The sequence below is a fragment of the Hyaena hyaena genome, unplaced genomic scaffold, assembly GCF_003009895.1.
Source record: "Hyaena hyaena isolate Hyena2069 unplaced genomic scaffold, ASM300989v1 scaffold_16, whole genome shotgun sequence".
Lineage (NCBI taxonomy): Eukaryota > Metazoa > Chordata > Mammalia > Carnivora > Hyaenidae > Hyaena > Hyaena hyaena.
The window spans coordinates 520,866-532,744 of record NW_024080650.1 but is presented as its reverse complement, the minus strand read 5'-3'; the positions used below and the strand labels follow the sequence as shown (position 1 = coordinate 532,744).

At 60.2% G+C, this 11,879-nt stretch overlaps 1 protein-coding gene across 5 annotated transcripts; it reads left to right on the top strand.

Annotated features, from left to right (window-relative positions):
* Positions 1–1,699: 1,699 nt before the first annotated feature.
* On the top strand, positions 1,700–11,351 carry LZTS3 (leucine zipper tumor suppressor family member 3). Of its 5 annotated transcripts, none has more exons than XM_039224705.1 (5): positions 1,700–1,760; positions 6,213–6,398; positions 6,949–7,425; positions 7,744–8,607; positions 8,920–11,351. In XM_039224705.1, the coding sequence occupies exons 3-5, from the start codon at positions 6,967–6,969 to the stop codon at positions 9,616–9,618; spliced, it is 2,022 nt and encodes a 673-aa protein (XP_039080636.1). In that variant the 5' UTR covers positions 1,700–1,760; positions 6,213–6,398; positions 6,949–6,966; the 3' UTR covers positions 9,619–11,351. The 5 variants fall into 5 exon arrangements, with proteins under 5 accessions (XP_039080636.1, XP_039080638.1, XP_039080616.1 ...); XM_039224707.1 differs by having other exon boundaries at positions 6,213–6,401; XM_039224685.1 differs by having other exon boundaries at positions 6,213–6,439.
* The last annotated feature ends 528 nt before the right edge of the window (positions 11,352–11,879 follow it).

Sequence of the window (11,879 nt, the reverse complement as noted above, 5' to 3'; positions counted from 1 at the left end):
ATCTTAAGACCCAAAGACAATGGGATAAGGACAAAAGAGTCTTGAGGGGTAAAGTTGGAGACTCAAGAATTCCATTAGCAGTCAAGCCACAAGGTTAGTGTGTAAAGACAGTAGAAAGGCATTCTCACCTAGGGCAAAGGCTTGGGAAAAAAAGATTCAAGGGTCCTCCCTGAAATCACCAGTAAAATGCGAGATGGGTCCAAATGAGAAATAGAAAAATTAGAGCATAAAAAACTGGCAGTGACGTTGATACCAATTAAACAAAGAGTTGGCAAGAGCCTCTTTTTCAAGAGGATTTTGCGGCTTGAAAAAAAGTAAACAAGACTGGGTCTATCATCCTGGATTAAAGGGACAGATCTAAGTAGGTGTGAGGGCAAGAGGCCTAGAGATGGAAAGGCACATTAAAGTTTTCATCACATAAAGAGGAATATAAAAATGAATAATTTGTCATTGACTTTAATATTTGTGAGATAAAAACTGTATTTTTACTTGATGAACTCAAAGGCAACCACCAGGAGAATTTAGATCAGAATTTCTATCTTGCAGAACAACATAGAAGATAAAAGCAACTGTGAAAAAATCCAGAAAACAAGAAATAGCAAGAGATATATACTATAAAATAGGATGATTAATGACTAAACAAATCAGCTATAACGGCACGGATATAATGGGTTAAATCCCAGCTAGAGTGGAGGCGTCGCAGTTTTTAGGACAGACCCTTTGTATCTCCAGGCTTTTACTAACGCTGAACCCCAGGCCTGGGTTGCTTCCCGCCGTATTCGCCCTATTCAAGGCTAAGACTTCCAGTCCAGGCCGGCTTCCTCCCGGCAGTCCTCCAGGACCAAATCTTGGCGCAGAACCCAGCGCGCGAAGCTGATACTCCGGGTGAGGGACGAAGTCCTCACCTCACTCCCTCTCACCCCCGGAAGCGGCGTGGGGGGTCGGGCCGGACCTCGTGCCAGGTGTGGAACACAGAGTGACAGCATTCGCACCCTGCAGGATTGTAATGTAAATCTTTTCCCTCGTCGCCTCGCTTTTCCTTCGCGGACAGTGAGCCTCCGCGAACAGCAAGTTTCAAACGGGCTCCGTTTGCTGCTAGACGTAGTCACGGCCCCTCAAAGCCTCCCACATGCCAGCCTGCGGCCCGCGCGGGCGCGCGGATCTACCCTCGGCGTGTCGGATCACCTGGGACAACTCACCCCGCCCCCACCTCGCAGACTTGCAGTCTCAAGGTGTCCGCTGGGAGGCCGCGTCCGGAAGAGCAGGAGTGGGAGAGGAATGGGCCTGGGGGTCGGCGTCCGGAGCCCCTTCCCCAAACTGGAGGGGCTGCTCCCAGTCGCCAAAGATGTGGTGCAGGGCGCGGTCCCACCGCGTTTGTTACAGATCGGAGCCTGGCGGCTGAGCCCAAGAGGCTTGGGGGGTGACAGGCGACGAGCAGAGGGGCTCGGGATCGACTTACGCAGCCTTGGAGAGGGGGAGATTGAGGGGTCCCACGCGCGAACCCGGACGCAGCTACAAAGGGGTTAAAGCATTGCGCCCCGCCCCAGCCTGGGGATTGGCGGCCCCGGGGGGCGTGGCCGGAGGGCGGGCCCGCGTTTGCCGCAGCCGCGGGTGGGCGGGGCCCGGGCGGGGAGCGGGAGGGGCGCGGAGCGGAGCCGGGCCCGCGCCGCGCGCCCCGCCGGGCGGGCTTCGGGCTGCGCCAGCGAGCCGGGCCGGTGGCGTCCGCTCCGAGGACCCCGCGCTGGACCCTGAGGCTGCGAGTAAGTGAGGCCAGCCCACCGCGGCACCCCTCCCGGCTCCGACCTATCGCCGCACCCGCTGCACCTAGATGCTCGTCCGGCTGGACCCGGAGCTGGGGAGGGGGCGCGTCCCGCTACTGGGGTCCCGGGGCGGGGGAGGGGAGTGGAGATAAGGCCGATGATGTCATGGATGCTTCACCAGGCCTGGGGGGAGGTGGCGGCCGGAGGGGGTGCGGCCCGGATTATGTCACCTCTTCCCTCTGCGCCCCGCCCCCCGGGGCCACACGCGCTGGTAGGGAGCAAGGGGAGGTGCGAGAGGGATTTCCTGCACCACAGAGACCCTAAGGCACCTCTTCGGGACAGCCTGTGGCCGGGGTCTCTCTGCTGGCGCTGCGGGCCGTGGACTGCTGGTGAATGGCGAACACCCCCACTCCCCTGCGCGGAAGCTCGTGTGTGCGCGCGTGTGTGTGCTGGGGTGGGGGGGGGGCGCTGTCAGCCCCCTCAGCCCTTAAACACCAGCTTCACCAGAGCCAGGATCTAGGGGATGGTTTCCTTCCCCCGTTTATGGCAAGGGAAGGTGGATCTCCACTCACACATCCCAAAGAAGTTCTGAAGACCTCTGCACCCCAAAACCCCTACAGTGCCCCTAGTCCCCTTTCTCCTTCAGTCCTTCCCAGAAGCCCTTCCTGATTTGTCTGTCTGAATTCATTGCCTCTTTGCATTGCTCATAACAAGCATTCCCATATGCATTCTCCTGCATCTCCTCAGGGTCAGGGCCCAGAGACCCCCACGACTCTGCCATCTGTGCCCCGAGGCACCCACAGGCTAGCCCCCGGGTAAGCCTCAGAGTGAAATCTCCTTAGAGTAGCCTGAACCAAGTGCTCCAAGGCCCCTGCTCCCCAGGGGCAATCAGGGATGCTGTCCTGAGAGGCAGCATTTGGATTGGTCCTTGAAGGATGCAGGGTGGGCACAGAGAGCTGAAAGAGATTCTGTGTGGAGTGAAGAGGGGCTCAGGTTAGGGGAAATAGGATGGGCAGCAGGAGATGCCTTGGAGGGCCTGCTGCAAGCTCTGCTCTGGTTCTGGGGACTGAGAGAAATGCCAGGCCTTTTACCCATAATACATTTACTTCTTAAGATTCCTGTAAGGTAGGTGTGAAAACCCGAGGTGAAATAACCTGCATGCCTTCATCCCTAATCAGTTCAGCTGGGATTTACACTTGAGCTGATGCCTCCAGAACTCCTTCGACTGTTCTTGGTGCTGCTTTTGGAAGAATCTAGGCAGAGTGAGGACAAGATCAGCTTTGCCCTTTAGAAAGAGTCCTCTGGCAGCTGTCTGTGGGAGGGAGTGCAGGGGGGAAGAGGCCAGTGAGGAGCCCCCAGCAAGGGTGCTGGCAAGGGGGGCTACTGAAAGCTCTAGAGGGTCAATGGGCTGGTGCAGGAGACTCTGAGACCATAAGAGAACGGTGGGTAGCTTTGGGAAGGACATAGATAGGAAGGGGTTGAGTGGTCACTGGGTTGGAGGGACCTGCCCATGTAAACCCCAGATACAGTTCATTTGGCCCCTTTGTGACCATCAGCACTGTGCATAGTGTCCCAGGCACTGAAGGTTGATGGCACAGAGAGAGAAGCAGACCTGGGCAACAGGCGGTCATCCCAGGTTGTCAAGCTGATGCCGTGAGGCTGCCTACGCAGACCACACTCAGCTACCTGGGCCAGTTCAGAACCCTGACCTCTACGCGAAGCTGAAAACCTTCCCCTGGGCTCAGTTTCTGCTCATCAGGAAAACGTATGCCCCTCTTTGTCCTGCTAGCTCCCTGCTGAGGTTTTAAGAAAAGAAGCTGCAGCAGCCCAAACTTGGGAGAGGCAAGGGGCAGGGAGCGCTTGCAGGGGTTGATCATGACAGGTTAGAATTATAGCAAGACACTCTAGGGAACGAGGCCCCAGGGAAAGCTGCTGTGAGTTGACAATCAAGGATTCCCCAGGTAGAGCAGGAGATGGTCTCAGGAGACAGTCCTGGGAACACTTCATTTCCAACTAGGTCTTGGGGCTTTTGAGTTTGTGCGGAGACCACACACATTCCAGGGAAATAGTGGGGCAGAGTGGCATACAATCAGCCCCAACCTGTGGGCAGTTTCTTCTCTCCTGGATCTCAGGGAAGGTAGTGCTGCATGTTTGTACTGTGCTGAACAGCTCTTAAATCACCTTCCCAAACATTATCCTCTGTCACTGTCATGATCAACATGATCACTTCTGAAGTTTGCTCCTGCCCACATCCAGGCATCTGAGGTAGCCCCCTTGCCTAGATCTCTAATCTCACTATTGGCACCTTCCTTCACCATATCAACATACTCAGGTTTCTACCATGCCCTTAATTTAAAATTAGAAAAGAGCTTCTTAATCCCAAACCACCTTAAACTGCTGCCTTCTCTGGCCTTCTCTTTTAGCAGGGAACTCTCCCATCTTTCTCTCCAGACCTGTCTACTCCTATAGTCTGGCTTTGCTATACACCACTTTTCTGAAGCCATTCTCTCGTAGAGACCAGTGAGGTTTCCACCTGCCAAATCCAGGATACACTCTCCAATCCCAATTTTACCTGGCCCCGTTTTGCTACTGGGATGTGTTCCCACATTCTTGTAGCATACACCTCCCCTCCGCCCCCCTGCCTGGTTTGCAGGGCCTGCGTTCTTCTGGCCTGTCTTTCATCCACACTGACTCCCAGACTTCTGGGGCTTTGCCACCCTGGCTCAATGCTGGGCCCCACCCACACTACCCTGGAATGCTGACCACCCCAGTCTCTCTTTCCATCGAGTAGGCAGTAGGCGAGAGGGATCTTTCTCTGGTCCTTCCCAAAGTACCTGTTTCCCCAGTCTCCTCCTGCTTTGTTAAGGGTGTCACACCCACCCTGATGTGCCCGCTGGGATTCTTCCCTTGCCCCCACTGCCGAACCCCATCTCTGTGAAGTTTGTTTTGTCTTCCTCCCAACCCTGCCCAGGCGTTCCCACTGGTCTCAGACCTCAGGCCACTCAGCCTTCAGCCTTCTAGTCCCCAGCTGCTTCCTACACTGTACCCAAGGGTGTTGAAAAGGGGGTCATGCTTAGGGTAAGAGGGGGATTTTTGAGTTGAGGGGTAGCTGGGCGAGAGTATGTGGGGAGTGGGGGCAGAGCAGGGACTAGAGTGAGGCACGAGAGGCACCTAGGACACCACAGGTAGGAAGGCACTCACTCTCAGGGTCCTGCATTTGCTGATACTGCACTTAAATTACTCACTAGGTGCATCCCTGGCCTCACCCTAGTCTCAGCCCTGCCTGTGGGGACAGACTGGTTCTAGGGAGGAAGGTGGTAAAGCGCTGTTCTCCACCCCCCGGGGAGGGGGTAGATGCTGAGAGAATGGAATTTTACAAAGGCGGTGGGGACTGGCTTGGTGAACTTTCCAGACACTTAAAGTTGTAATTCCAAGTGTGGGGGCCAAAAGACTCCTGAAGGGCAAGATTTTTGTCAGGATCCCCTGGTCTGGGCCTGATAGGAAGGACACAGCATCAGAATGGGCATCTGGGTAGAAGACAGTCCGAGGGGCAATCAAGGGGCATGACGTGCCACCTTGGAGCCCTTCATCTTCATAGGATGGAGGGCTCCTTGCCTGGTTTCTCATGGGAGTAGAGGGTAAAAGCCTGAAGGGCGCCCCTGCCACCTCCGACAAACGTATTTGAGGGTCTACATCCACGGCTGGCACTGCCTGGTGCCTTTGCCCCGCTAGATTATGCGGATCTCTGGGGCAGGTGTTCCCCGGTGTGGATCTGAGGCAAAGGAACCAGGAAGCGGGGCCTCCCTGAGCACAGGTAACCCGAGGCCCTGTCGCCCAGCTTGCACTGCTCCCCCTGCCTTTGTGGGCTTGCCTTGGGGGAGGAGAGGGGCGCACGCTCACGGAAGGGCTCAGAGGACTTCGCGGTTCAAGGTCCATACGGAACGGGGGAGGGAGCAATCCAGGAAGTCTTCCCGGTGGCAGTGAATTCTTAGCGGGGGATTGGCGGCGCGGAATCCCCTGCGGGCGCAGCTGGGTGCAGAAGCCCCGCCCCTCCCCCCGCCCACCTGTGGGAAACGCAGGCCCGGAGGGAGGCACAGCCAGCGTCCGTAGCTGGCTGCACGTCGTCCTCTGCCCCGGCCTCAGCCAGCCCCGGGGCTTCTGCAGAGGTACTGACCGTGGGAAAGGGGCCCCTCGTGCGGCCGAGTTGGGGAGACCTCGGGAAGATCCCTTCGCCAGGCGCTCCCGTCGCTGTCCCCGGCCGTCCGCGGGGGCTGGGGCGTGCCCGAGGTGGAGCCCACAGGCGACCCACGGGCGCGCGGCGGCTGCAGCTCCCGCCCCCTCTCCCCCCTCCCCCCGCACCGAGAACCCCGTCCTCTCCCGCGCCCGCCGCCTCGGGGCGCCTGGCACGCGGCAGCTCCACGAGGTAGGTCCTTCATTCCTCCCATTTCGCAGAGGAGAAAACTACAGTCCGGGATGGCTCAGTCGGCCTGTCCAGAGTCGCGCAGCTGGTTCGGGCCGAGCCCCGACTGCGAGAGTGAGGCGCATGGCCCCTGCACACCGGGCCTCGGAGGGTCCCAGGCTTGAGGACCCGTCGGGCCCCCCACCCCTTTGGAAAGGCAAGGAGAGGAGCCTGCGCTGGTAGTGAGCCTCCACTTCTGCCCTTGACTGCAACACCCTAGGTTAGGGGGCTGGGAAGGATCCCCCACTCACAATATTTGGATAGGGGTGGGTTCTCTCCCTCTCTTAATTTCTGAGGTTCCCTGTTGTATCCAGGAATTATTGTACCCTTCCAACCCCATATCCCCAGCCCATGAGGTTGGGTGGGTGGTAAGGGCCCAGACCCACGGTAAAGAACGCCTGAGTTCTGAGGGCTGCAGTGAAGAACTAGGGCTCATGGAGGAGGTGAGGTTGAGGCAGGAGCTGAGGAGTGGGATGCAAAGCTGGGAGGGTATGTGCATGGTGCCCTGGGGCCTGGGCTTCATCGGGTAGGCACCAGGCACCCCATGACCAAGCTGTCCTCTTACCCGGGCCCCATTCCTTCACCCTGGGTGTCTGGGAACTCTCGTGCCCATTGTAGGGAAGGGGACACCGAAGGGTGGGGTGCCGGCGGTGCTGGGGCTGACTTGGCTGGGGGGGTGGGGGTGGGGGTGGCACTGACCTCTCTTTGCCTTCCCACCTGTGCCCGCAGTGCCCCCCTGGCTTAGTCATGGCGAAGCTGGAGACACTGCCTGTGCGCGCCGACCCAGGGCGGGATCCTCTCCTGGCCTTTGCCCCCCGGCCCTCTGAGCTCGGACCCCCAGACCCTCGCCTGGCCATGGGCAGTGTGGGCAGTGGGGTGGCCCACGCCCAGGAGTTCGCCATGAAGAGTGTGGGCACCCGCACAGGGGGTGGGGGCAGCCAGGGCAGCTTCCCCGGCCCCCGCAGCAGTGGTGGCGGGGCCAGCAGGGAGAGGCCAGGCCGCTACCCCTCAGAAGACAAGGCTCTCGCCAACTCCCTCTACCTCAACGGCGAGCTGCGGGGCAGTGACCACACTGATGTCTGTGGCAACGTGGTGGGCAGCAGCGGTGGCAGTAGCAGCAGCGGCGGCAGTGACAAGGCCCCACCACAGTATCGCGAGCCCAGCCATCCGCCTAAGCTCCTGGCCACCTCTGGCAAGCTAGACCAGGTCAGTCCCCAGGGCCTTTTTCTGGGAGATGGGAAGCAGTCCGGAGAGGAGGGTAAAGCGGCCGGAGGCGGGGTTGGGGGGGTGGCCAGAATGGAGGTTGGGCTGGGAGGCCATGGGGGGAGGGGAGCTGAGGGCCAAGTCTAGCTGGTCCAGGTCTCAGGGCAGAGACTTGGTTTGCAGGTGGGGACCCAGCTTCCAGGGACTCCCAGTGTGAAGATGAACTGGGGGCGGGGCTGAACATATCTCAGAGGGAAGAGGCTGGGGCCAGGGCTAAGGCCCCCTTCTGAGGCCCACTCCCCCTTGCTTGCTTTTACTCAGTGCTCAGAGCCGCTAGTTCGGCCTTCGGCCTTCAAGCCCGTTGTACCCAAGAACTTCCACTCCATGCAGAACTTGTGCCCTCCGCAAACCAATGGTACTCCTGAGGGGCGCCAGGGTCCTGGTGGTCTCAAGGGCGGACTGGACAAGTCTCGGACCATGACCCCGGCGGGCGGGGGTGGGGGCGGCCTCTCAGACTCAGGCCGGAACTCACTCACAAGCCTGCCCACCTACAGCTCCAGCTATAGCCAGCACCTGGCGCCCCTCAGTGCCTCCACCAGCCACATCAACCGCATCGGCACTGCCAGCTACGGTAGTGGCAGCGGTGGCAGCAGCGGCGGTGGCTCGGGCTATCAGGACCTGGCAACCTCCGACAGTGGGCGGGCCTCCAGCAAGAGTGGGTCGTCCTCCTCCATGGGGCGGCCAGGCCACCTGGGATCGGGGGAGGGCGGAGGTGGAGGCCTGCCCTTCGCGGCCTGCTCACCACCCTCGCCCAGTGCTCTGATCCAGGAGCTGGAGGAGCGGCTGTGGGAGAAGGAGCAGGAGGTGGCGGCCCTGCGGCGGAGCCTGGAGCAGAGCGAGGCCGCCGTGGCCCAGGTGCTGGAGGAGCGTCAGAAGGCGTGGGAGCGCGAGCTGGCCGAGCTGCGGCAGGGCTGCAGTGGGAAGCTGCAGCAGGTGGCGCGCCGCGCCCAGCGCGCCCAGCAGGGCCTACAGCTGCAGGTGCTGCGGCTGCAGCAGGACAAGAAGCAGCTGCAGGAGGAGGCAGCGCGGCTGATGCGGCAGCGGGAAGAGCTTGAGGACAAGGTGGCCGCCTGCCAGAAGGAGCAGGCTGACTTCCTGCCCCGGATGGAGGAAACTAAGTGGGAGGTGCGGGCAGGCGGCGTGGGCTTTCCCCCTCTGAGTCGCCTCCCTTCTGCCCCTCGGGAGAAACCCGTAGCTGTGGCCCCGCCGTCACAGGGGAGTGAAGGGGAGGAGGAAAGACGATTAGGAATGTCCGTGGGCACCGGAGCGGGCCCAGGGCTGTGTGAGATGAGCCACGTATGGCATTCCTGCGTGGCCCGTGAGCCCACCCTGTGTCCCGGCATGCGGCGCGCCTCTGGGGCCGGATGTGGTGGCCGTGGTGCCCGTCAGCAGGGCTCTGCCTTGACCCCGGCCCTCCTCCCCTCTGCCCCTGCCCAGGTGTGCCAGAAGGCCGGGGAGATCTCCCTCCTGAAGCAGCAGCTGAAGGACTCGCAGGCCGACGTGTCCCAGAAGCTGAGCGAGATCGTGGGGCTGCGCTCGCAGCTGCGCGAGGGCCGGGCCTCGCTGCGGGAGAAGGAGGAGCAGCTGCTCAGCCTGAGGGACTCCTTCGGCAGCAAGCAGGCCAGCCTGGAGCTGGGCGAGGCCGAGCTGCCCACGGCCTGCCTCAAACCCGCGCTGACCCCCGTGGACCCGGCGGAGCCCCAGGATGCCCTGGCCACGTGCGAGAGCGACGAGGCCAAGATGCGCCGGCAGGCCGGGGTGGCCGCTGCCGCCTCGTTGGTCTCCTTGGACGGCGAGGCGGATGCGGGCGGGGAGAGCGGGACGCGGGCCCTGCGGCGGGAGGTGGGGCGGCTGCAGGCCGAGCTGGCGGCCGAGCGGCGAGCCCGGGAGCGCCAGGGAGCCAGCTTCGCGGAGGAGCGCCGCGTGTGGCTGGAGGAGAAGGAGAAGGTCATCGAGTACCAGAAGCAGCTGCAGTTGAGTTACGTGGAGATGTACCAGCGCAACCAGCAGCTGGAGCGGCGGCTGCGGGAGCGCGGGGCCGCCGGGGGTGCCAGCACACCCACCCCGCCGCACGGGGAGGAGAAGAAAGCCTGGACGCCCTCCCGCCTTGAGCGCATTGAGTCCACGGAAATCTGATCCCCTCCCCCCCGCCCCCACCTGGGCATGTGGCCTTTTGACAAATGCCCTGTCAAAGGCCAGAGTCCCCAGTGTCCCCTCCCTGCCTTCTCTCTTCCCCATGTCCCCCATGTCCCCAGACCAAAGAGGTTCTCCAAGCAGCTGTGACCAGGCCCCTCCCCTCCCCCCACTGGGGGCCCTCCGGGCTCTGCGGCTGGGCGACCCACTCGGCCCCTCCTCCCATGGAGGGGATAGAGGGAGGCAGAATGAGTGGGGGTTGAGGGGCCCAGGCAGCAGGGGAGCCCATGCTCCCCTTGGCACTGCTTTGTTGGAGATGGAGATAGCAGGCTTGCAGTGCCATGAGGTGCCCTGGCCCCTTGGTAGGTCTGGGCTGCTACTGTTGGCCACCTAGGTGTCCAGTGATGCTCTCTGTGGTGGTCACCTCCTAGGCCATGTAGCCTGAGAGGGCCTGCATGGGATCTGCTGAAGCTGACAGACCTTGGGCTCCTGGCCTCTCTCCTTCCTGCTCTATTATCCCTCCCTGGGCAGATTGGCAGGACAAGTGGGAGCGGATGGCCTGTCTGTGGTTGAGAGGGCTACCTGCCCAGCCCCTCCCCCCCAAGGTCCCTTGAGCTTAGGCCTCAGAGCCTGGCCTGGTCCTGGGTGTATGTCCGAATGTGCGTATCAGGCCGGAGGGGAGGCTGGGGCGGAGGCTCCGTGCCCAGGGAAGATCTGCCCCTCTGTACTTGGGAAAGTTCACCTGGATGCTTCTTAGCTCCACCCTACCCTTCTGGCCAGGATCCCACAGGGTGATAGCCCCATCTGCTTGGCTCACCCCACACCCAGGGCCACTGTCCGGCTCAAACTACAGCTATTAAGTGCTACCTGCCTCTCAGGCACTCCCCTCACCCAGTTTCCGAGGTCACTTGAGTGTCTGTGGTGTCTTCCTGGGTCTTCTCCCACCTGATTCCCCCGGCCTCCCTCTGCTTTCACGCTCACAACATCATTGTCCTAGGCTGCCTCTTCCCCCAAACCTCACCTCTTCTTCCAGTAGAAAATTCTGCTTGATCTTTGGTGCACTGCCCACTTCCAAGCTCCAATGGGCCCAAGCCTGAGCCAGAGGCCTTTGTTTTGGGGGGCGAAGGGGACGGTTGTGATTGCCCTTGAAGGACAAGGCTGACCTGAGAGGAACACTGACCCCTGAGTTCCCAGGACCCCGGGTTTGCCCAGGCTAGGCCTGGCATGGCCATCAGTGGGGGCTGGGACAGCAATGTCACTTCCCTCCTCTCGGTATCATCTCAGAGTCTGTCTCCGTAAGATAGGAAGGGAAAGGCAAATTTCTAATTCACCAGCAATAAAACATTAGAGGAGGCTTGGCCCTCAACCCTTATATTTCTCTCTTTTCACTCTCTTCCTCCCACCCGCAAGACTGGGTTCGGAGGGGAGGGTGGAGAGAGCTGGCAACTACTGTGAGCAAGTTCCCCACCCCCTGACCAGCCTCCTCCCATGACTGGTGACTGTTTAATGAGCTGTGCGTCCCCCACAAAAACAAGAGCGCCCCTCTGTGTGGCCTCTGTCCCTCTGCACAGCCCCTTCCCGGTGACCCTCACCAGCTCTCTGAACCGGGTGAGGGAGCCATCCTGGTAATCACTGCCCGTTCCACTCACCCCTCACTGCACCTGCCCCAGAACCTGGGCTTAGGCCAGAGGGGCAGGGGGAAGAGAAGGCATTAGTAGGAAAAAAAAAAAAAAAAATAGAAAAAAAATATGAACAGACTCAGCTTTGAGACTTCCAACCACAAAAGAAATTATATATAAATATATATAAATATATATATCTACCATATGTGATGGAAAGACTTCGTTTTCTTTTCCCAAAGAAATAAAATGGAGAAAGCCTCTTGGGTGGCATTCTTTGGCCTGCTTGTGTCTTTGCAGGTTTGGGAGGTGAAGCCTGGGTAAGGGGGGTGTGGAGGGCAAAGCTGGAGTAAACATTTCCCAGAGGAGGCCCAAGACCGGAGGTGCTCACTGGCCCGTGCCAGAAGGTTGGCCCAAAGCCCAAGCGCCTCCCCGTTGTCCAGGAGTCGTCGTCGTCGTTCCAAGTTTCTGCCCGTGGCTTTCTCTTCTGCTAGCATCGTCACCCTGAAGGGTTTCTAGGTGGTTCCAACTCAGCATCTGGACACCAGGCTGCTGCTTGGATGGTGGGTGATGCAGGACAGCTAGATGCGGGTGTCCTGAGCCACGTTCTAGCAACTGCCCAATGTTTGAGGGCAGAATACAAAA